We start from the raw sequence: 26062 nt of genomic DNA on the forward strand, positions 1-26062 counted from the left end.
GGATAAAGGACTACAAGTTCCTGCACATGTAGTTCACAACCTCCTCAGATACATTTATAAGTGAATACAAGCCCAGGCTTGAAACAGACTGGTGGTGTTATGTCATTTGCATATAAGCAGCAGGGTTGAATGTTTGATCTGCACATAAAAACAGGCTTGCCGCCAAGAGTGCTCATTCTCAATTGGCAGGTGGCAAGCTGAGCAACCTGTTTGTCCTCTTTTAGCTGAAGGGAATTAAAGGGGAAACCTCACTCACTGTTCTCAAAATATCCACTCCCAGGCTGCTGCCCTGTAGGCTGTTCGTGTAGATGACTCATTGTATTCAAAGGCACTGCTCACACACTCACACACACACACACACACACACACACACACACAATAGATGTAAAGAAGTACACAAACGGTGTGTAATGCTGCCTCGCTTTACATGTAATCCCATTTAAAGTGATTGCCACAGGGGCTAATCTGACATTTGGAGAGCAGTTGCAAACAGAAGTGCAGCAGAATGATGAAGATCACCTTCTTTCTGATTCTACTTGCTGTGAGTCACCGTTTATTATCATAATCAATTTTGTTAATTGTTTTATTAAATCTTTAATGTTAAGTGTTGACTAAACTGTCTAATTTGAGCTTTTAGAAATCTCATATAATAAAACCACAATAAACTAGATTATATATAATAATGGGATTGTTAAGAGCTGATGCTAAAAAAATTACTGCAGACATATGCAGAGGTAATTAGAATGCATTTAAGATAAATAGCCTACTGCAATTCTCTGTATAGATGTCTTTGGAACTCGAAATGAATACTAGAAATTCTTGAAGTATGTCAGTTCTGTGTGAAATATAATTCTGGCGATCACGAAAGAAGTTTGTCATGGTTTAGGCTACTATGCAGCAGTTAGAGAGCATTAAAGTCATACAATTGTTGAGGAGGAACTAAACATGGAACGGATTCGTCCATGGTTTATGAAACACATTTGCTGTTCTTATCAAGTGACATTTCTATGGCAACGGATAACGTTTTTAAGTTATTTGTTTACCTGTGATGTCTCTTCCTTGTGTTTTCCATAGATAGTAAGCATGGTGTCAGTTCCATTTGAGTGGTTATAATTTATGAGTTAGCAACCATGCTTTTTCTAAGGACTTCTACACTTTTAAAATAAAGATTCCTGGCATTGTGATGGTTCCACGAAGAACCTTTAACATCTTTAAACATCCATGGAATCTTTCCATTCTATAAAAGTTTTTTTTTTCTTTTTTTCAAGGTTCAAGTTGAAAATGGTTCTTTAGAAAACTAAATGTTCTTCATATTTAGAACAAAATATTCTACAATTCATTTAGGAACTTCATAGACAGTGGAGTTGATGGTAGACAAATATGTTTCTAAGTGCGGTTTCAAAAATTATTAAATATATTGTTATATTAACCAAATCCAGTTTGATCAATGTGAACCTAAAAGGGAACCAGTTTAAAGTGACCTCAGTGCTTTTGGATTTCACAGTGTAAGTGGAATTAAAAGGGGACATTACACAAGTCAATTGAGCCATACTCAGGCCACTTCACCAAACGTTTAGGGGAATCTGAGACCATATTGGGTGTTCAAGGAACAAGTTTTTTAGAGTTTCCCATACAAGGAACTTAAAATATATGTCATTTAAAAGAGTGCATACTGTATTGGCATCATTTTTTATTGATGATTGGACCATCTATAAATGTTGTACATTGGGCGTGAGAAGGTTTAACCACAGGATATTTGTATAACACCTTTGACGTTAGTAAGGCATTCGGTACAATGATGTTTATGGATTGTTGTTTCTCATGTCAACTGTGTTTCTCATTCTTAAAACAAGCTAGATTAAAAGAAATTGAAACAAATGTCAATCAATATATTATTTTTTTTTATTTTAGCCAAAATTTATGAGCTTTAAAGAAAGATATTACCATACAGTGCAAATGTTTAATGCTCATTCCAGGGTTTACGATTTCAATAACCCCCTGCGTATTGAACGTTTAATCTATTTGTTTAAACAGTTACAGCACAGCCAGGTTATATGGTTTTTATATGATAATAATATTATATTTGTGTGCTTAAACATGACAATGAAATAGAAAACTAATTTCTCAGGTACTAAGAAGGATTTCTATTGAATATCTTGTTAGTTTAATAATTGTATGTTTATTAATTAGTATTACCCAGTTTTTGTCTATTCACTAGGTTGTTGACGTGGTCTCTTCCAGCAAAAATGATATCAGCAATCGGGAAAAGCGGGTAGGTAATATAAAAGACCAAATCAGCACATGATATCTCAGCTCACTGTTTTGACACAACTTGTCTCTCAACTTCAAATCCAATTATACATGATAATGAAATAATACAAGACTTAATTTTGATTTAAATACACATATGTTACATCACGTATGTATCTTTGAAAGACACCTTATTATCAAACAGAAGATTAAAAAATCTGTCAAAATCTTCAGGCTTCATCCTTAAGGTCTTTCCATATTGAGCTCAGTGAGTTCTACAAGGTCATACATGATCTAATGAGCTTTATGTATTTTATTATTTTATAATTTAAAGTAATAAAGTAACTTAATATATCAACTCTATTCTGTCAAATTATAAAGGAATTTTTTATTTATACTTTATACTATTTTTCTTTTCTCTCTCTCTCCCTCCTTTTTTTTACCCTGTAGCCTGTTTCCAGAGAATTACAGAGTTCCGTTTGAATCAGAAGAAGTTTTTCTGTAGTCTTTTTACAACTGGTCACTCATTACATCTCTCTCTGTCTCAAAGGATGCTGTTCTCATTCGTTCAAAGAGAAGATGGGTTCTGTCCACCATCGATGTGGAAGAGAACATGCCTGGACCGTATCCCGCTATAGTAACAACGGTAACTTCTCCCCCTCACTGATCGTTCAGCCTGTTTGTGTTCCTCATAAAATCTTTCTTTTTTGTGCTGCCGTAATCAGGATGTTCGCGAAGGTTTTCATTATAGCACTTGATTATGATACTTGCTAATAGTGTCAGGTGGAGGAACATTATTATGGAGAGCATTTGTTTGACAAAAATAATTGTTACTAAAAGAGAAATACTCATTTGTAAGTCTCTTTGGATAAAAGTGTTAACAAAATGAATAAATGTGAATGTTAAATGTGTACGAACAGTATCTTCACTTGCATTTAGATGACCCAAAAGCTAGAAACTAAAATCCATGAAACTCAATGCTAATTTGGTAAGGTTTTTCATTAGGTGTCATTTGGTTGATGTAGGCTTAAATGTCATAATGGATTTACAATCTTAATAATGGATGCAAATACATTTATCATCATAAATTATACTGTATGTGATTGTCATGTATTTTTGGTTTAATTGATGCTAGCTGTACAATGACAAAAAGGAGGACACCACTGTCAAGTTCCGCATCAAAGGACAAGGGGTGACAGAGAAACCATTTGGTTTGTTTAGCATTGATGAAAACAAGGGGACTGTATACGTACACCGGCCCATCGACAGAGAAGAGTACCCCTTGTTCCACGTAAGACAAAACAAGATTTGTTGAATTTATAATGACGCTAATGTAAAACAATACAGTGGAATTCAAAGATTGGACTTATTCAGTTTATATTGATGTAGTTCACTGTGACTTTTTGTTTCTTTTTTAGGTGGACTTTGATGTGCTGGACAGGAAAACTGATGCCACTGTGGATAAAACACTGTCATTTAATGTAGAAATAAAGGACAAAAATGACAATAGTCCTGTGTTCAATACAAACCCTATCAGCGTAAAAGTTCCAGAGAACACGCCTGAAGGTTGTGAGAACATGTTACTGCATATATTTGACCCTGGACCACAAAACCAGTCTTATGTGTAAATGAAATTGAGATTTATACATAATCTGAAAGATTTCCATTGACAATATTTGAAAATCTAGAATCTGAGAGTGCAAAAAGAATCGCAACCTGAAAAATGCAACCTGTCTCCAACCAATACGCCTGTATAAGTCTGTGGCAGAATCCCCAAAATACCACCCATCAGAGCGTATACTACAATTGTGCCCCTATCGGCAATATGACGTTTTCATATTAATGCTTTTTACTCTTTTATTTGCACTATAATTTGGGTTTTGTGTAGCTCAGTTAGTAGACTATTGCGTTATACAACGATATGTAATCATGCGATCATGGGTTTAATCCCAGAGAATACACATGCTTATAAAATTAATATGTTGCATAAATCATAATTTAGCATGATTTCTGTGAGGGGTAGGTTTTGGGGTGGGGTTCGGTGTGGTCATTTGAACGAATAATCCACCTAGTAAAATATGTACAAATTACTATGAGATAGGTGTAAAAAGTCCACACATTGCATTTAAATAAACACGCATTTTGATTTGTATTGACGTTATACATCATTTCATGACGACAGATGCAACACAATACTGTGGAAATCATGGCCTAGTGGTTAGAGAGTTTGATTCCAAACCCTAGGGTTGTGGGTTCGAATCTTGGGTCGGCAATACCATGACTGAGGTGCCCTTGAGCAAGGCACTGAACCCCCAACTGCTCCCTGGGCGCCGCAGCATAAATGATGCCCACTGCTCCGGGTGTATGTGTTATCACTGCTGTGTGTGTGCACTTTTGATGGGTTAAATGCAGAGCATGAATTCTGAGTATGGGTTACCATACTTGGCTGAATGTCACATCACTTTTTTTTACTTTCACTTTCATATAGGTCATAATAAGGTGCTTGCGCAAACAACCTAAAGGGTCAGTTTTGCCTGGAGGACAGGCTCAGAAAAATCAATAATTTTGACCAATACAATGTTTTTTTGGCTATTGCTAAAAATATACCCCAGCGACTTAAGACTGGTTTTGTGCTCCAGGGTTACATGTGAAGATAAAGTGTGCAGTTTTTCTCTTATGATGGTTTCTTTAATCATAACTTAATGTACAGAGACTATAGCAAGTTAGCCATATGTAGGGGTGACTTATTCAACTCGTGTGGTGCTTTCAAAACATTGTTTAAGCATTCAGACCAGCTCAACACAACAACATTGAGTTTGGAGCGGGACTAAACTGTTATTTTTCATACCACTGGCAGATGAGGGAGTGGCCTGAATGTTCTGGGGGGGGTTGGGGGGTTGCAAAAGCTGTCAGTGGGGCAGTACCCTTTCAATAGGTACATCATTGTACCTTATTTAACCATAAAGGGTGAACCTTAGTACCTTGAAAATACACATTAGTACATAAGTGTACATATTAGTAAATAAAAGGTATATACCCTTTGAGACAGTACCACACCAGTGACAGCTTTTGAACCTTTTTTAAAGTATGCAAATCTGTTCGAAAACATGGATTCTATTTGGCGACACAGAAATGACACACACTCATTCTGTTAGAAAACGTACTCGGTTACTTACGTAACCTTGGTTCTCTCTAGAAGAGGGAACGAGTACTGCGTCTTAGCTAAGACGCTACGGGAAAAGTCTCTTTTCACGAAATACTGAAGCAAAAAATTGTCCTTAATTTTGAATTTTTGTAAAGCGCATTTGCAGCAGTACACAGCCATAGGCGAGACGGCTTGCTCGCTCATTGGCTGCTCTGCAGCAAGTGCACAGCCTATCGAGCACAGGCTGATGCAATATCAGACCAATTAGGACGCTTCGCACCCATCACGCCACTTCCCGCCGAAACGGGTGTGGCCCAACCCTATAAAAGGAGCTCGAAAAGGCTGACTCACCTGACACGGCAGAGAACGCAGTACTCGTTCCCTCTTCTAGAGAGAACCGAGGTTACGTAAGTAACCGAGTACGTTCTCTTACGAGAGTTCTCTCGTACTGCGTCTTAGCTAAGACGCTACGGGAACCCCATGTAAAACGCCGTGCGTGCAGGGATCACACACCAATAAACCTGAAGCAACGCCCAGGATTTACAGTGCACAGTCACCCGAGGGACTCACAGAGAGCCCAGGACAGGAGAGGGGGGAAAAGCCTTCCGTCCCATATCTAGCGGCACCCGTAGATGCGGCAATACAATCATCACACAGTCGAGACAAGGCCTGACCAATGTGGCAATACGGGTCTTACACAATACTGCCCATATAACAGTCGGTAGCGCATAATGCTCACAAACTCAGAATTCCCATCAGGGCCCTGATTCGGCTACACCGACAGCAGCCTTGCTTGCAAGGCGGGAACCTCCAGGTTATAAAACCTGATAAATGTAGACGGCAAGGCCCAACCTGCCGCCATACAAGTATCCTGCAAGGAGACCCCAGTAGACCACGCCCACGACGAGGCGATGCCCCTTGTGGAATGTGCTCTGATGCCCAGTGGGCACTAAAGGCCCTTGGAAGCGTAAGCTAACGCTATGGCGTCGACTATCCATCTGGATAGAGTCTGTCTCGAAACAGCCATTCCCTTGGAACATCCACTGAACGAGACAAACAGCTGCTCAGTCTGTCGAAAAACAGCGGAGCGAGACACATAAGCTCTTAAAACCCTAACAGGGCAAAGAAGACTCAAGTCTCCATCCTCTCCTGACACCGACAGGGCAGACAGGGCAATAACCTGGGCCCGAAACGGCGTGTTGAGGGACTTTGGCACATAACCGTGCCTAGGTTTGAGTATGACCTTAGAGTCATTAGGCCCAAACTCCAAGCACGACTGGCTCACCGAGAGCGCGTGCAGGTCACCCACATGCTTCACTGAAGCGAGAGCCAACAAGAATACCGTCTTGAACGACAGATGCTGGAGGCTAATCGATTGGATAGGCTCAAAGGGGGAACCCTTCATGGCCTCCAAAACCGTCGCGAGGTCCCATACAGGGACTGACGGAGGTCTGGGAGGATTCAGCCTCCTAGCTCCTCTAAGGAAGCGGATGACCAAATCGTTCCTTCCTATTGACTGACCCAGCGCCATTTCAGAAAACGCTGCGATGGCCGCCACATAGACTTTGAGCGTGGATGGGGCTCTGCCCTTATCCAACAGCTCCTGCAGGAAGGAGAGAACCTCCGTCACCTCACAACTAAGGGGTGAACATCCCCGAGCTGTACACCAGCTGGAGAACACCGACCACTTCGAGGCATAGAGCCGTCGCGTCGACGGAGCCCTACCTGAGTGATGGTATTTAGCACTCCCACTGAGAGATCAGCGGGTAACCGTTGAGCGCCCACACATGGAGGGACCACAACTCCGGTTGAGGGTGCCAAATCGAGCCCCTGGCCTGCGATAGGATGTCCCTCCTCCAAGGCACTGGCCACGGGGCGATATCTGCTAACCGCATCAAATCTGGGAACCATGGTTGGTTCTTCCAAAAAGGTGCTACAAGCAGTATGGAACATCTCGTTTCCCTCACCCGTTCTATCACCTGCGGAAGGAGGGAGACGGGAGGGAAAGCATAAAGCGGGCAGCACGGCCATCTCCGTGACAGCGCGCTTTCGTTCTTGGAAAAGAACACAGGGCAGTGAGCGTTTTCGTGGGACGCGAAGAGGTCCACCTCCGCCCTGCCAAATCTCTCCCACAACAGCCGGACTGTTTGCGGTTGTAGAGACCATTCGCCCGTGGGAATGTTGTTTCTGGACAGCCTGTCTGGCCCCAGATTCTGTAGCCCAGGCACGTGCACTGCTCTCAGCGAGCGCAAGTTGCACCGAGCCCAAACCAGGAGGCGTTCCGTCAGCCTGTACAGGTTTCGGGACCCGAGACCGCCCTGGCGATTTATGTAGGACACCACAGACATGTTGTCCGAACGGACTAAGACGTGGTGGCCTTTGATTTGGGGACAAAAACGCGTCAGCGCGTTCTCCACTGCCATTTCCAGACAGTTGATATGTTGGAGCTTTTCCCGTTCTGACCATAGGCCAAAGGACGGTCTGCCCTCGAGCAGCGCTCCCCATCCCGACGTGGAGGCGTCCGTCGGCACCATCCTCACTGTCGAGGAAGTCCCCAGGCTTACACCTGATTGGTACCAGTCGATCTCGGTCCAGGGTTTCAGGGCTGTAATGCAGCCTTGATTGACCTTGAGACGCAGTCGACCAGATACCCGCGCTTTCAGCCAGAACTGTAGGGGGCGCATGCGAAGCAGGCCCAGCTGCAGAACTGGAGATGCTGAGGCCAGGAGACCCAGCATCCTCTGACATTCTCTGAGCGAAACAGACACGCCGCAGCGGAGAGAGCTCGCCGCGCGCTGCATGCTCAACGCGCGCTGTGGTGACAGCCGCGCCGTCATGAAACGCGAGTCCAGAGCTAAACCCAAGAACAGTATCGTCTGACTGGGGTTCAGCGAACTCTTTGCCCAGTTGACACAGAGACCGAGTCTCTCGAGGTGATCGAGTAGAACGGCCCTGTGCTCCACAAGCTCTGCCCGTGATTGAGCCAGAATTAGCCAGTCGTCCAAATAGTTCAGCACTCGTATGCCTCTGAGTCTGAGAGGAGCGAGCGCTGCGTCCATGTAGCTCATAAACGTACGAGGAGCTACGGACAAGCCGAACGGCAGGACTGTAAACTGGTATGCCTGGCCCTCGAAGGCGAATCTCAAATATCGCCTGTGATTTGACGCTATCTGTATTTGAAAATACGTGTCCTTCAGATCTATTGACATGAACCAGTCTCCTCTGCGAATATGCGCGAGGAGCTTCCTGGTCGTAAGCATTCTGAAACTGCGTTTCATCAATGCCCTGTTCAGCTGTCTCAGATCCAGTATGGGCCTGAGACCCCCATCTCTCTTGGGCACCAGAAAATATCTGCTGTACAGCCACCCCTCGCTTTGAGCTTGAGACACAGGCTCAATAGCCCCTTTGCTCAAAAGTTTTGATATTTCGGCCCGAAGTAGGTGTGCTACTTCAGTTTTTACCGTGGTTTCGACGCGCGCTGAAAAGCGCGGAGGGCGTCGAGAAAACTGTAGCGAGTAGCCTCTCTTTATAATGCCTAGCACCCAATCAGAAACCCCTGTAAGCGCTGACCATGCATCCGCATGAATGGCTAAGGGCTGGATGCAAAGCTCGCTCTGTTGCCTGGGCAACGGCGGCGCTTCGGTGTGCTGCAACATGGGCGTCGCGCCTGTGGCATTTGAGGCGGGGAGCGCGCTGATCACAGCGGGCAGATCGCTCCTCCTCGACCCCGTCTCGGCGGAGATGGGCACTGAGGAGTGGGCATCGTCACAACATTTATAGCACCGCCGGCCGTGGCCGGAACACCAGAAATAACACTCTTTTCGGGAAATATCTGGTCAGCCGTGATAACGGCTTTTGTGTGCAGGCAAGCGGGCACTCGTGCAGGCTTGCGCATTGCAAAAGACGCTGAGACAGTCACAATTCTTGGAACTGCAACAGCGGCGCGCTTGGGTGAGAGCTCGGCCGCAGCGGAAACTCATACACCGGCGCTTTCCTAGCGGTGCTAGGATGCTTTCGGGGCTTCTGGCTTCACCGCAATCCTCTGCCGCGGCTCCCGCGGTGCGGAGCGACGGCTGGAAGAGCGAGAACGGGGTCACGTGCTGCGCTGAGTTGCGTTGCGATGACGCAGTTGGCGGTGGCCGTGACTGAGAGCTCTGTGGGGCCGGTCTATCGCGGCCAGCTGCAGGACCGGAGCGCTTCGGCAAGAAGTGCTTGAACGCCTGCGATGCTTTCTGGTCCTCGACGAATCTCTCCACAAACTCGCTGACAGATGATCCGAAGAGGCCAGCAGGCGTCAGCGGTGCGTCAAGGAATGCAGCGCGCTCAGACTCCTTGATGTCAGAGAGCGTCAGCCACAAATGCCTCTCAGCCACCGTAGCGGAGGCCATAACCCGTCCCATGGCCTGTGCAGTGGACTTAGTAGCGCGGAGGGAGAGATCCAAAGCGCTCCTCAGATCCGCGAGACAGATCACTTCAGGCCCCATCTCATCCAGCTTGCGGAGGAGATCGCCCTGGAAGATCTGCAGAGTGGCCATGGTGTGCAGCGCAGACGCAGCCTGCCCAGCAGCAGAGAAGATCCGTGCGAGCAGCGATGACGTCATGCGGCAGGCTTTGGATGGCAACGCCGCCTAAGTCCGCCGTCCAGCAGAGGGCGGGCAAAGGTGCGCTTCAATAGCCTGTTCCACCGGCGGAAGTGACAGGTAGCCTCTGTTCTTAGCATCGTCCAGTGTGGAAAATGCCAAGAAAGGAGCGTTAAAAGCTTTCGCCACTTCTTCGTGAAGCTCAGGAAGAAAGGGGGCGTGCTTTGAGCTGGGAGAAAAACGCTCATCAGGGAGAAAGCTACCATCCAGCCGGGAACGAGAAGGGGGCGCTGGAGCAGACCACTCGAGGCCGAGGCTCGCCGCGGCCAACGTGAGCACTCGCATCAGCTCCTTATCGATATCCGCCCGTCTGCTGGACCTCTGAGCAGAGGGCGCGAGATCCACAGAGCTCGGCCAACCCTCACTACCCGAAGCAAGCAGAGAGCATGTGTCCTCTTCCTCCGACGCGGCCCTGAGATCCACTTCCTCCGATGACGTGGCGGCAGACAGTGGACGCTGACCATCGGGAAGCGATGCAGGGGAGGCCGGTGAAGCGGAGGGAACCGGCGAGCTCGGCAGAGCTGGAGGCAGTTCCGGAAGGCGCTGCGGCGCATCGGATGATGCAGGCTTCGAGAAGAACGCCCGGTGAGTCCTCAGAGTCACCATAGGCATCAACTCGCAATGAGGGCATCCGCCGTCAGCGAGCGTGAGCGCTGCATGGTCCTCACCCAGGCAGGAGACGCAGATGACGTGACGATCTCCTTCGCTGAGCGGGGCTCTGCACGAGCCGCACGAGGGCATCTTTAAAAAGACGCAGCTGTTTTAGAGTGTATGTCGCAGAGCGAACTCACACAAGGATATAAGGATATTAAAGGATATAGGCGCCGGACAGCGCAGCAGGAACGGCAGTAGAAGGCGGCGAGGCCAGCAGCTTCCGAATGGCTCGTCTCGCTGATATGCCTCTCAGACGGCGCTTGCTTCCTCCGTGATCCAGCGATACGTGAGCTTCGCTGAAGAGATGAAAAATCAGGTGAGTCAGCCTTTTCGAGCTCCTTTTATAGGGTTGGGCCACACCCGTTTCGGCTGGAAGTGGCGTGATGGGCGCGAAGCGTCCTAATTGGTCTGATATTGCATCAGCCTGTGCTCGATAGGCTGTGCACTTGCTGCAGAGCAGCCAATGAGCGAGTGAGCCGTCTCGCCTATGGCTGTGTACTGCTGCAAATGCGCTTTACAAAAATTCAATATTAAGGATAATTTTTTGCTTCAGTATTTCGTGAAAAGAGACTTTTCCCGTAGCGTCTTAGCTAAGACGCAGTACAAGAGAACTCTCGTAAGAGAACCAGTGTAATGGTTTTTTTAGATTTATCTTATATTGAGGAATCGCATTGTTCTTGATCTTTTCTTTTAAGATAACATAATTAATTGTAATATTTTATCATCCTATAACTTTTAAAATGTCAAAAGCAAAGAAGCAGTCATTGAAACTAACCTGTTAAAAATAAATGACAAGCAGAGTGTTTGTGCTCTCTTTCTAATCATTCTTGTTTTCATAGGCGTACTCCAAGCAACATTACAAGCCCATGACAATGATCAGAAGGATACTCTTAATTCCCAGTTCATCATGACGGTGGTGTCACAAGACCCTGCCTCACCAAACATTACCATCAGGGACATGCATAGGACAAGTACAGTCAAACAGCTCGCCTTCACAGGATGCTTTGATTATGATGTGAGTAATCGAAGTCGAATGCATGTTTTCAGCATTTTTCAGTATTTCTCATCTCTTCTGTCTCCCTTATTTTAGAAAGCAAAACAATATAAAGTGCTAGTTGAAGCGAAGGATCAAGGTACACCTCCAATGTCTTCAACTGCAACTGCCATTCTTGATATCACTGATTCTAACACCCATCCCCCAGAATTCAGTTCGGCCACGGTGAGTCCGGCTAGTCATACAATCCCAGTTTAATATGCACTCTAGAAGGAAGCCATGAGTACTGTAGATTGATGTGTGAGGAAAATGTAAACACTGTGAATGTGTAGTGCAGTTTAAAAATGTGTTTACACGCATGAGTTTTGAGCTGACCAATGACAGAAATGTTTGGGAAACCTGTGTGTATATATATATATATATATATATATATATATATATATATATATATATATATATATATATATATATATATATATATATATATATATATATATATATATATATATATATGCTAAACTTCTGGCAATGTTCTTTTATCTTTCAACATGCTTGTACAATTGTTTTCCGAGTAACATTTATAGAACATCCGCTCAAGGTTTTAATAATGATCTCAAAACCTTTTTTATGTTCTATTTTTTTGTTCGTTTGTTTGTTTGTTTCTTGTTTGAGAACATTCAAACCTAACATTCCCTAACAGATTTGCAAAATAATCAAATGGAATGCTTTTAACATTATTACTAGAGAAATTAAAACATAAAAATAGACATTTTGAACTTGTATTATTTATTACTTCGTAACTTAATGGGAACTTTAGAAAAAAAAAAGAAAAAAAAATATTTTGTTAGTTGTTTTTTTTAATCCTTAAATATTTATTTATTTGGCTGATTAATAAATGGTATCTGATATGATATGCTTTGAATAAATTAATATATATCTGTGTGTGTGTGTGTGTGTGTGTGTGTGTGTGTGTGTGTGTGTGTGTGTGTGTGTGTGTGTGTGTGTGTAACAGTACAACACTGAAGTGATGGAAATGGAATTAAAAGAGATTCTAAGAATTGGCATAAAAGACATGGACACACCAAACACGCCTGGTTCAAGAGCGGTGTTCTCCATCAAGAAGGGCAATGAGGAAAACAATTATAAGATTGAGACAGACCCCAAAACCAATGAAGGTGTGCTGTCTGTTGTCAAGGTAAATGCCACTGTTCCCTTTAAATATGTCATACATTTCTTAGAAAAGCTTAAATTGATAGCAGATACAAAAGAGATATTAGAGGAATGTTGGTACAACAAATCGATCAAAGAGTTGCTGCTTTCCATTGACTTCTGAAAACTGAAAACTTCATTGAAAACTGTAGAAGTCACTGGTTACCATCAATTGTTTGTTGATGATAGTAGCCATTGCTTATTTTTCAGTTGAATTCATATAAATTAAAAACAGACCTGGTTTACACACCAACTTATCACTTGTTATTTTTTTTCAAAACACATGCTAGTTTCACATTATGTTCACAAGATGGACAGCTTTTAATATGTTTGTATTTTCACAGGGGAAGAATTTCCTGAAAACTGAGATCATAGAGCTGGAGATAGAAGTTGAGAACGAGGAGCCATTATTTCAGTGTGTTAACGGAAAGCCCGTAACAGGTACCAAACCAAAACCAAACACTGCCAAAGTGGCAGTGAAAGTCATTGATTCGAACGATCCCCCCGTGTTTAAGAATCCAACAGAAAAAGTCTACCGGAATGAAAATGGATCTATAGGGGATGTGCTGTTCGTGCCCGAGATCAAAGATGAGGACTCAGACATTAGCAAACTCAGGTGTGGTTGAGCTTCACAGCATAAATTACTCATCAATTAAAACGATTCATTTTGAGGATTTGTATGCTACTTTTATTTTTTTCTTTTCATTTTTTAAAATCATGGAATTTAATGTGATATATAAAATATTTAATCAAATTATATGCTAAAATATGTAATGTGTAATAAAATATATTAAATGAAATCACTCATTTAATATATTTTATTAATATATTTTATTATTGGTCTGAGGACCAATTCTCACTATTAACTAACTATTAACTATAACAAGGGTTAAGGGATCCAAAATATGGTCATGCAGAATAAAACATTAATATGTGCTTTTATAAGTATTAATACACAGCCAATATGCTAGTAATAGGCATGCTAATAAGCAACTAGTTAAGAGTGAGAATTGGTCTCTAAACTAAGTGTTACCAAAAGAAAATAATAATGCTGACCCTAAACTTTTTAATGATACAGTATATATATATATATATATAAATAATTGTATTATGTAGAATGCAAATATAAAACGAATAAAACATTCAGTTTTAGTTACACAGACTCACACCAGAGATGTAGAGGAAACAGGGCGGTGATGTAACAGAGAGTAAGCGTCTGTATGTGTGTATGTAGGTATAAGATAGTACAAGACCCAGCCCAATGGGTGAGTGTGGATCAGAAGACAGGAAAGATCACAACAGTTGAAACGATGGACCGGGAGTCTCCATTTGTCAAAAATGGCATCTACACAGTCGAGGTGCATGCTATAGATGATGGTAAGCTTCAACTATAGTGTATCGATCTGTTCTCAGTATGTTCAACACAATCCAAATTTTTGCAAAAACATTGAAATGTATATCTTTTTTTTTTTTGTTCTTAAGAACACTCATTTAATCTTAGCTGTTACTGACTTTTTTTCAAATGCTGTTCACAGGACAGCCTCCAGGTACAGGTACATGTACCGTTTTGGTCCACCTAGGCGACTTAAACGATAATGCTCCCCAGCTCATCTCCAAAAATACGGTCATGTGCGGGAACAAAGTCGATCGTGTGGATGTGTCACCAAGTGATCTTGACGACGCTCCGTATGCAAATCCTTTTACCTTCTTTCTGGGAGGAGAGGAAGAGCTGAAGAGCCTCTGGAAGCTGGATCCCACCACAGGTCAGGCCACGCATATTTACATCATTTACATCATTTACACTTACACAGAAAATAGTCATGGTCCTTTTATTTGATTTGATTTGATTGTACTTTATTATCCCCTTAGGGAAATTTTGTTGCTTGCGTTTCACATGCTCACATACAGCACCGACAATACACGTCACATGATACAAGAAGAAAATAAAACCAATAAAATATATAAATCATCACTGAGACCCGCTCAGTACGCAGCATTACCCTTGTTCAACAGTTTAACTGCCTGTGGCAGAAAGGAGTTTTTCCCCCTATTTTTAAACATTGCTGGCATCCTGTACCTTCGCCCAGAAGGTAATCTCTCAAATTCATCAAACAGAGGGTGCCTACTGTCTGCTGTGATTTTTGTTGCTTTACTGTGGCATCTGTTAAGATAAATTTGTTCTAGACCTCTCAAAGGGATACCAATTAGTTTGCTCGCCGTGCTTAAAACTTTCCTAATTGAGCTCTTTTGTTTCACTGTGGCATTTCCAAACCAGCAAGTGATACAGAATGTAAAAACACTTTCAATAAAATAATTATAAAAAAGTCTAAGAATTGAGATGTTTACATTAAATGACAACATCTTCCTAAGGAAGTAGAGTCTTTGCTGTCCTTTTTTGTTCACAGCCTCTGTCCATTTATCCCACCTCAGCTTATGATCAAAGATGACCCCAAGATATTTGTACTCATCAACACTTTGTATTGGTTCTCCTTTGATAGTGGTTACACTCACTGAAGACTCCTTCCTAAAGTCAATACACATCTCCTTTGTTTTAAAAATGTTTAACTTAAGATTTGACATGTCACACCAAGAAATAAATTCATTTAAAACAGGTCCATGACTGTCCTCGTCCCCCTTTAGGAGACTGACTAATGCAGTATCATCTGCAAATTTGATAAAAAATCTGCCTGAGTGTGCACTTATACAGTGATTTGTGTACAATATAAACAATATAGGTGATAGGACACAGCCTTGTGGGGATCCGACATTAGTAATTTGTTTCTCTGACATTGATCCACCCACTCTCGCTCTTTGTACTCTATTCCTTAAAAAATCCCACAACCACATAACCAATCCCCCATCCAGGTTAAACTCTGTGGTTAATCTTTCGACCAACACCATTGGCAATATAGTGTTAAAGGCCGATGAAACCATTCAACCATTTACCTGGATCCATCAGTTGGTTGCAAAATAATACATTTCTTTTTGTGTCTAGTATACATAGATATATTTACACTAGAATTGCATTAGAGACTAGGACTTGCTTATCCAAAACATTCCTTAAAATTGCATAATTTTATTGATAAGAAGATTTGTCACTTGAACTTTAGTTTAGGAGCCAGTCAAATCTCACTATTACCTGACTATTAGTATTTACTATGACTTTTCCCTCAATAAACTCCTAATTTGCTGCTTATCAATAGTAAATAAGGTAGTCAGGGGCGTCATGCATTCATGATTTTCGAGGGGGCACATTTGGGGGGGGGGGGGGGGGGGATGGGCGTTGTATAAGTCATTCTACGAAAGCACTGTATAACTGATATAGGCTTATGTTTTTTTTCCCCCTTTTTATTCAAAACAATTCCAAACATGCTTAATATATCAGGAAATATCTCGTTTCTCAAATATGTGTAGGTAAACGCGTTTTGCACCTTTATAGATTGTTATTTGATCAATATATGGAAATGTAGTGTAATCTATTAACTACACATAAAAACCCGACTTTTTACTTAAGTGCCATATAATGCCATAAAATATTTTTAATACGACTGAATTTGCATTTAATGTAAATTTTTCAGGCACTTTAAACTCCCGTTAAAATCACTGAAGCACTTTACATTATGAAACGAATATCTTACTTACATTCGTACGCACATCTGCACTTTTTGTTGTTTCTGATGAGAGAATTCGCTAAATAATTCAGTCAGCAAGCAAGTGAACAAAACACTGCGTTTCAGTGATGACTCTTCTGGACGTCTCTGATTGGCCATTGCATCCATAAGCGCAACAGAATAGTTTCTGATTGGTTATCATGAAGCGTTGTACGAACGCGTCTGTCTCTGGCTCAGCGCCAGCCAGCGAATGCAGATTTGAATTTAGCAGCTGATGCTGTGCACTGAACGATCTAATCTCACCGCTGTGATTGTATCAAATATATAAAAAAATAATATTCTGCAATTTTTTTTGTTGTCGTTTGGAAGCTGCATTTAAAATCCACTTGGCTCAGAAATCTGAGGGGGCACGTGCCCCCTCACTTCGAATGGGCATGACGCCTCTGAAGGTAGTTAATAAGGGACAGATTAAGGGATCTAAAATATGCCATGCATAATAAGGCACTAATATGTGCTTTATAAGAACTAATAAACTGCAAATATGTTAGTAGTATGAATGCTAATAAGCTGCTGGTTAATAGTGAGAATTTGTCCCTAAACTAAAGTTTTACCAATGAGACATGCCTGCAGTTCCTTGGCAACTAACTGAAATAAAATGTTTTACTTGAAGAAATAGAAATGTTTTGTTTTGGTTTTAGTGAGCCTTGTTTCAAACGATCATTATTGTTCTGCTGGGTTTGTACTACAGGAACAAACACCTCTCTGATCAGTTTGACGAGCCTGCCGTATGGAAACTACACCATTCCTCTGAAGATCCAGGATCAGCAAGGGCTGCAAGCAGAACACGTTCTTCATGTGGTTGTGTGTGATTGTATAGGGAGGACCAACACGTGTCGTGATCGTCTGCCTCACTCCATAAGACTGGGTCCAGCAGCCATTGGTCTCCTGTTTGCTGGACTTCTCCTAATGGCCTGTGAGTTTCAATGAGACACCATCAAATACAGCCTACAACAACAGTTCTGCTCCACTTATTTGATTCTATAAGCACTTTTGCAAGATGTATGTTATTAAATAATGACACTTTGTTGTTTTGCAGTTCTACTCCTTTGTTTCCACTGTGACTGTAAAAGCAAAAACTTTCACCACATTCCTCTGAACCTGCAGGAGGAGGGCATCCAAACCCTTGCCAAATACAATGAGGAGGGAGGAGGCTCAATCTATAAGGTATGCAAACTGTCAGTCTTGTTGAGAAGGAAATGTAGAAACGATCCATTTTGTGCATGAGTTTCATTTAATTAATAAGTATTATTTGGAGGTTTCTTCTATGTGTGTCTTGCGTTGCATGTGCATCACAAGAATGATTTGTATCTGCATCAAAAATCCATTTCTTTTCCTCACAAATTTACAGGTTATTTATGTGCAACCATATGTTTTTCTGAAACATCTCAAAGTGTTTGCGCTGGTATTTGCAAATAAAGGCTGAACTTGTTTACCTGAGAATGTTAGGTGCAATTTTACAAGCAACACTTGGGGTCTAAGCAGAACCTGTGATCATCATTTTGCCTCTGTTTTTTCTTCTTCTCAGCCTAATAAAGGGTTTGCTTCAAATGCCAGTTGGAAGGAAAACTTCTTTTCTTCTGCACCGGTAAATACAAGTTTTTTTTCTCATTGGTCAAATGCCTATATGGCCGAAAGCCACAAGATTAGTCAAGTATGTTGTCATATTTTGGAACAGTGAGCAGGATTCCAGGGATGTCATTAGGACGTAGTTGAACTGATGCATAAGTCATACAGCACTCCAGACCACACGCCTCATGACGAGCCGACGCACCACAACAGAAACAAGAATGAGATCCGTTCTTACATAACTGTGGCATTAAACTCAGTTAGTGAGGACTCGTTTAAAATATTTTACATATATAGACCGTTCAGATTACTTGTTAAAGTGCAATGAAATACCTTATATCTGCAGACGATGTATGTCTATTTGTGGATGGAGACTTCACCGGCTACATGCGCTAATTCTCATTTGTGTGTGTGTGTGTGTGTGTGTATGTGAAATGCGGTGCTGAAGTGAAATAGCTGGGCAGTTTGATAGCTGAATTATTATAGGCCGCCTCATAACCGGCGGGTCGGGTTGGGGCGGGTTAGGAAATTTTTCTTTATTTGCGGGGAGGGCTGGTGCGGGCCAAATAACTTCATAAAAGCGGACCCGCGGGTTGGAAAAAACCCTGAACCGCGCATCACTACTATAGTCTATGTCTAAGTATTGTTTTGTTTTCTTCTAAAAATGAGCATTTGTTGGCAGGTCTAGGCACTAAGAATAGCCTAAACTAAATTATTTCATTATATTTATTATAAATGCTATATTCTATCTAGGGCTGAGACGATTATAATCGTGATTAATCGCATCCAAAATAAAAGTTTGTATTTACATAATAAATGTGTGTTTACGCTCACTGTGTATAATTATATATATATATATATATATATATATATATATATATATATATATATATATATATATATATACTGTATGTATATATACACACACACACACACACACACACACAGGCTTTTTATGCGAGTGCAAAGATCTTGCAAATGCAAGTTACAAATACTAGTGACATCCCTGCAGGATTCCAAGATGAGTTCTACTGAATAGAAACGCTCTGCATGTTGCTACATGCTTTTTTTAAGACTTAGAACTTAAAAGCAGTCTGTTAACTACATGCTGGTAATCCACACTTGCTGTAATTTGGCTGTCAAGCTTCTTTTAGGACCTGTTATGCCAAATTTTCATATCATAATCAAATGATTTAATGTGTTGATACAGGGTCAGTTACAATTTATTTTTAAAGAAAGCACTACTGTAATTATACTGAAAAATCAGCTTTGATCACAGGAATAAATTACATGTTAACTTTTTGATCAAATAAATGCATCCTTGGTGCGTATGAGATTTTAAAACATTTGACCAATCCCAGTCTTTTGTGCAATAGTGTATACGTGTATATATATACATATATATATATATATATATATATATATATATATATATATATATAGTACAGACCAAAAGTTTGGACACACCTTCTCATTCAAAGAGTTTTCTTTATTTTCATGACTATGAAGATTGTTGATTCACACTGAAGGCATCAAAACTATGAATTAGCATATGTGGAATTATATATGGAATTATATACATAACAAAAAAGTGTGAAACAACTGAAAATATGTCATATTGTAGGTTCTTCAAAGTAGCCACCTTTTACTTTGATTACTGCTTTGCACACTCTTGGCATTCTCTTGATGAGCTTCAAGAGGTAGTCACCTGAAATGGTCTTCCAACAATCTTGAAGGAGTTCCCCGAGAGATGCTTAGCACTTGTTGGCACTTTTGCCTTCTGTCTGCGGTCCAGCTCACCCCTAAACCATCTCGATTGGGTTCAGGTCCGGTGACTGTGGAGGCCAGTAGCCCTTGATGCCTTCAGTGTGACTCTACAATTTTCATAGTCATGAAAATAAAGAAAACTCTTCTTTGATGAAATCTCTGGTTGTGTTTCAAGAGCTTGAACTAAATTAGACAAGAGATATAATTTAGACACAGTTCTTCTATAGATAAAATGTAAATTTTTAGAAAAACCTGTTCCCGTACATGGTTCATTAGCTGAGATGTTTCTCTACAAATATATACATTAATAAATGCATCATCAAATAATAAAAACTCACAGTTTAAGACACGTTTTGTCCATTCTCAAGTGTGTGTGTGTATATATACAGGGGCGGACTTATCCATTAGCCAAATGGAGGCGACCGCCTTGGGCCCCCTAAAATGCTTTTCATATAGGAGTTGTGCAACTGTTGCTATTTATGGCGTTTATTACCACGATAACCATCTGAGTCGCCTGCAGGTGTATGCACTGTGAGTAACATGAGTGCTCAGACTGACCTCAGATTTGCCCCGCAAACCTTTCAGCAGTTATCATAGGCTCTTATGTGTACCGTATTTCTGTTTACTGAACCAGCCATGCTGTTAATTATGAATTTATCAGTCTTTTACATGCCAAAGTCAATTTCTACATAGAACTATTCACCAAAAAGAAGCAAAAAATTGTGCTATACGCACTTTCATGAGTTCAAGTTAGCCTACAACAATTACTTTGTTTTACAAATGAGAATACAACGAATTCATGACATGAGTAAAACAAAAAAGCTAATAAATAATTCACATATCATACAAAATTGTGTTGCAGAAAATCTTTTACATGTTAAGTTATTCAGAACAGAGCAACCTAAAAAAAATCTGAAAAAGCAGCTATACAATTATTTTTCTATTTTAGATATCCATCAATTACGGTGATGAAAATGTTTTTTTTTTCATATAGTGAGTGCACACAAATAAAATTTGCCCCTCTACAATATTTAAAACAAACAAACAAAAAAACTCACATTTAACAAACAAAAAATGCTCCAAACATTTTTCTAAATTGACTTTATAAAAAATCTAAATGAGACTTTTCCATTTCATACATAACTCAACTATTTTAATAGCTAAAACAGTAGTATAAGCTTTTTTTGGGAAAAGGGGAAAAAGACGGGCTATGGCCTATATCTGAGGCCCGTGCAGGGCTCTAACCCACTTCATCCAACGCTGTTTTGTTCTCATCTGTGAGTTTGCTCTTGATATTTGTATTTCAAGCCATTTAACATGAACATGAAAGATTTAGAAACATTGGACACAACTATGGGGCACCATTGTGCATCAAAACCAAAAAGGAGCCTCAAGGTTGATCTGAAATGTGTGAAAATGTATAGGGCCCCATTCCTATATTTTGCCTGGGGCCCCCAATTCCCTAAATCCACCCCTCTATATATGTACTCTATACACAATTAAAATTTTAATTAAACATGAATTTAATTTAATTTCTAATGCTTATTTCTAACCTAACTGTTCTGATTTTAACTGTTGAGTAACAACAGGATCTGAAAGAAAGTGATGTAAAATAACAAGCTACTAACAGATTGCATATTGCTGTTGTTCCAGCCTGAGTACCTGCTTACTGATGTATACAGGAACGATTTGAGAAGCTCTTCAGGGGTGAGTGTCAAATCATGGAAATCTGCTGACTACCAAGAATTAATACGTCATCAAAAACTGTCATGAAAACATGTTCTGGAGCATGTTAAAATCTGTAACACATTTTCCACCCTTCTTGTTCTTTAAATATAAAGGTTGAATTACCGGTAGATCTGTAATGTTGTGGTATCGTACTAGTGTACAGGGAAGGAGCGATAACAAGATAAAGCATCAAAAAGATATCAAATCAAAAGGATTGTTGAGACTTGTAGGCTTTTCCTAGTTATTTCCATTAAAATGTGACTCATAATGAAATCAGCGAGCATGAAGGTACAGACCTAAACATAACCATCAGCACGACACAGGCAGATCGTACAAAAATGTACAAATTATATTATACAAGTTCATACAAATTAATTCAGCAAAATGTAAAATAGTTAAGAATTTCCATAAGATTGTGTTGTTGTTTTTTCTATTCAAAACATTAAAATTCTTAATTCAAATATTAAAAATAAAAATGAGTGGTTATAAGTCACATTGTTCTTTGGTGATATGAAATATTGTCTGATTTATGCTTTCTCTCACAGTATGGCGTTCAGAACAACTGGCAGGAAATGTACAGTGGTGGAGGAGTGATGAACATGGTGAGTGACCGAGACAAACCGCTGTAACACCTGAGGCATGGAAGAGCTGTGAAAAACAACAACAACAAAACGTTGCATTTTGCCTAAGGTGTTCCTGCTTCAGAGCAGTATTTGAAATGTGCTTTCATACACAGTACAGCTGGCTTCACATGTCTGAGACCAGATGGTGATCTGGAAATCAACAGAAAGCTTAGGTGTGAAGTGAATGTTGTTATCCTTCTGCACTTTTTCTATTGTTAATCAAATGTAAATGCATGGTAGCTTTACTTGCTTACATCTATTGAACATACTGTACATCTATATGGACTGGTTTACAGTCCACTGCGATACGTTTTACAATCAAGTTTGTCAGTGTGTGTGAGGTTGGTTTAGGAGCCTTTCACTCAAGACATGTTCTTATTCTATGTGCAATACTCCTTAACTGCTGTGTTTTAAGATCATTTTTAGTTGTAAAACATTATTTGTCTCTGTGAACTGCTCACTTAGTCTGTGTGCTCTCAGTAAGCGTGCTTTGGCAAAACCTTGCAAAAATATGAAGCTGGTGTTTTAAGTGTAGAAATATGATTAAAAAAATGTCATTAGCTAAGTTTGAAACAATAGAAGTCCCCACAAAGAGAATTAAAAAGAAATTAGTGTTTTATACACTACTGTTCAAAAGTTTGGGGTCAGGTTTTTTAGTTATTATGTTCATCAATGCTGAATAAAAGTATTAATTTTTTTTTTTTTTTTAATTGTACTGACCCAAAAACTTTGCATAGCCTAGTAGTGTATGTACAGTAAACATTTTATATATGACTATCATGGATATTTAATAATGTAGTTTTTTTTCTAAAGCAACATCACAACATGTCAATGGTTCGAAGGGACAAGGAAAGCTTTAGGGTAAGCTATTCAAATAATTCATATAAATAAAGAAATGATCCTCAAACACTAATTAAGTATAACAAGTGAAATGAAATCAATCATCTACATTAAATATCACACTTGTCTTTAAGAATGAAAGCCGCCGGATGTCCCGCACACACAGCATTGCTCGGACAGAGAGGAACCTGGCAGAACACATTGACAGGGTGAGTCCAACACACAAAACAGCTGAGAAATCTGGACTAAATATGAGAGGGAGAGAGAGAGAACTGTTTATTTTCAGGTATAATTTATGAACATACTATACAAATGTGCAGTTAAATTAATGTACTATATGTACTTTACACTTAAAATTGATAAATTGCACTTTTTAAAGGTGCACTTAAGTGTGGTCACGAAAGTGTCTTTTTCACCTGAGCAGCCTTTTATTTGATTAATATTACATTATCTGCAAGTACAGGTTTTAAAATACTTTATATATGTATGTGCATATGCATTTAAAGGTAGATGTAAATAAACATTGTTTATTAAAGCTTTGTTTAATGTGAAAAAAACAAACAAACAAAAAACTTGCACTGCATGATTTTCCTTTGACATTATTGGTGGAAAGGCGACCTTCATTCAGTTTGTTTTTAGTTGAAAATGCAATGCACTGGCGCCACCTATCTGCCAGATCCCTCATAACATAATATTAATGTACAAAGATCTGCAGACTTTGCAGACACCACAAGGTGAAATCATCAGATAATGCTGCTTGGAAAAAGAAAAAAAAAAAACCTTTACACTGTATAAGCATAAGCATTAAGACTATGATATTTATCTTTCCACTATGCTATTCCATAGAAAATCAGTGGGATTTTGGAAGAGCAGAGGGACTTTCCAGCTTATTGCCCGTATCAGTATGACTATGAGGGGGGCGGTAGTGACTGCCACTCACTGGATCAGCTGACTATCAGTAACCACGGTGATAACCTGGACTTCCTGCACAACATCGGGCCCAAGTTTAACACTCTGGGTGGGATCTGTCAACAGTCAGTGGAGAGTCGGAATATCCGGCTGTGAAAATGGATGAAAATTTGAGGCTTTATATCCTTCCACATTTCTATAATGCTTCTTGCTACAAATGGGTTCCAAGGATTTTTCTTTCTTGTTTCTTTTTTTTTTTTTTTTTTTGCTGTGATTTTGTTTTGTTTTAGGCCATTGTTGCTTTTAAAAATCAGGCAGCATTTAACCTGTACAGGTGCAGGATGATTATTGATATAAGCTGTGAACATTACATCTTCAGTGCCAAGACTACCTGCCCTCAAGGAACTATGGTATACATGTTGGGTGCTTGAAATCAAAACTCATGCCTGCATCCCACCATCTTGTCTGAGAGGATCAGAGGCATTGGTGGCATGGACTCTAGTAGTCTTCACAGAGACCAGTGAGCTTCTTCTCTCACTGATGCACTGACAAGCCACTGTTCTATTTAGATCTCAAGATAATCACAACAACAATTATTTATGCAGCTTGTGTAACTGAGTGTTTGTCTGGGTTTCTCCAGCACTTGCTGTCTTTAGCCCTCATATTGTTTCATGCACTTTGCTAGAATTAATTTGCACTGGAGAATTACTTGTGTATTTTAAGGGACAGTCCAGCCAAAAATGACAATTCTATCATTCTCATCTTCATGTCGATCCAATCCTAATCCCAATGTGTGTGTGTGTGTGTGACCATGGACCTCTATACATGGATTTATATATATATAATATTGAATCAATATAAACTGAAAGCTGAATAAATAATGTTTCCATTGATGTATGGTTTGTTAGGCTGACAATATTTGGCAGAGATACAGCTATTAGAATATCTGGAATCTGAGGGTGCAAAAAAAAAAATACTATTGAGAAAATCACCTTTAAATTTGTCCCATTGACTGGACTGGATATTGCAAAGAAGAAAGGAACATCATACATCATACAATTTCTGAACGTGAGGGTGAGTAAATAATGACTGAATATTCATTTTTGAGTTAACTTTTCCTTCGGAGCATGAAAAGAAAAGAGGTTATCAATTTAACAATATCTGAGAGTCCGGCAGGTAGCAGTAATGCACCATTGATCATCAATACATCCATCCCTCTTCCATTTACACTCAAAAGGCCTTTCTTCACCTGGGTTTTTTTTTTTCAGTGTTCATCTATTTCATTCATATTGCTCATTGTATTGTTTGTTTCACCCAAATGTTTTTTTTTTCAGTAAGGATTTTAAATTCAGTCATCTTGAGGGTTTAGGACTGAGGCATTGTCTGCAATGTTCACTTTTTCTTTGAGGAACAGCTCCTCCAAAAATGTATGCGTAATATTATCAGATTTTTGAAAACACTTTACAAAAATATTAAATATGTTATCATTAGTAAATGCCTTATGGGATCACAACATTTTTTTTTACAACATTTATGTATCTAATTTGATGTTAATTCACAAAACAATGTTAATATAATTGTTTATTCTTAATAATACAAAGAAAAAATATCAGTACATGTAGACTTGATTACTAAATGCAGTAAAGGTATTGCTAGTATACAGTTCATGTTAGCTAACTCTTTTGAACACTGTTGTAAAGTGTTACTGGATGTACATAAAGGTTGTCATAAAGTACAGGAGTCCGAATTAAAATTGTAATGATGGTGAATAAATGATGCCAGTTTCTGAGAACTAAATGTTGTGAGCTGTTTTTTGTGTTCAGGTATTTGTCATATGCTTGTTGGTTATTAAGAACACTAAAACTTTTACTTGCTGCAGGGATTACTTATAGCAGGGATTCCCAAACTTTTTGTCAGCTGAACCCCTTAGGAATAAAATATGTAGTGGACATACCCCCTTACATTTTAATTTAATATTTAATATGCATGGTTCTTTCATGTCAGTTAATGGTCACATGACATTATTTTTGATTTAGACTTAGTATCTTGAGACGAAAGTCTTTCAT

The 26062-nt window shown here is 40.1% G+C and overlaps 1 protein-coding gene across 1 annotated transcript; it reads left to right on the forward strand.

The window, feature by feature from the left end:
* The first annotated feature begins 360 nt into the window (after positions 1-360).
* LOC132129517 (cadherin-like protein 26) lies at positions 361-24258 on the forward strand. Its single transcript, XM_059541146.1, has 19 exons — positions 361-541; positions 2219-2272; positions 2801-2896; positions 3386-3541; positions 3669-3816; positions 11529-11704; positions 11780-11908; positions 12696-12878; positions 13237-13508; positions 14127-14269; positions 14428-14655; positions 17252-17476; positions 17600-17727; positions 18089-18148; positions 21550-21603; positions 22170-22226; positions 23061-23108; positions 23222-23296; positions 23934-24258. The coding sequence occupies exons 1-19, from the start codon at positions 506-508 to the stop codon at positions 24150-24152; spliced, it is 2487 nt and encodes an 828-aa protein (XP_059397129.1). The 5' UTR covers positions 361-505; the 3' UTR covers positions 24153-24258.
* Positions 24259-26062: the final 1804 nt, after the last annotated feature.

This window comes from Carassius carassius, chromosome 46, assembly GCF_963082965.1.
Source record: "Carassius carassius chromosome 46, fCarCar2.1, whole genome shotgun sequence".
Taxonomy (NCBI): Eukaryota; Metazoa; Chordata; class Actinopteri; order Cypriniformes; family Cyprinidae; genus Carassius; species Carassius carassius.

Coding starts and splice junctions, on each gene's coding strand:
- LOC132129517 (XM_059541146.1), top strand. CDS start 506: ATGATGAAGATCACCTTCTTTCTGATTCTACTTGCT. Junction 17,728..18,088: donor GAGGAGGCTCAATCTATAAG/GTATGCAAACTG, acceptor TCTTCTTCTCAG/CCTAATAAAGGGTTTGCTTC. Junction 21,604..22,169: donor ATTTGAGAAGCTCTTCAGGG/GTGAGTGTCAAA, acceptor TTTCTCTCACAG/TATGGCGTTCAGAACAACTG.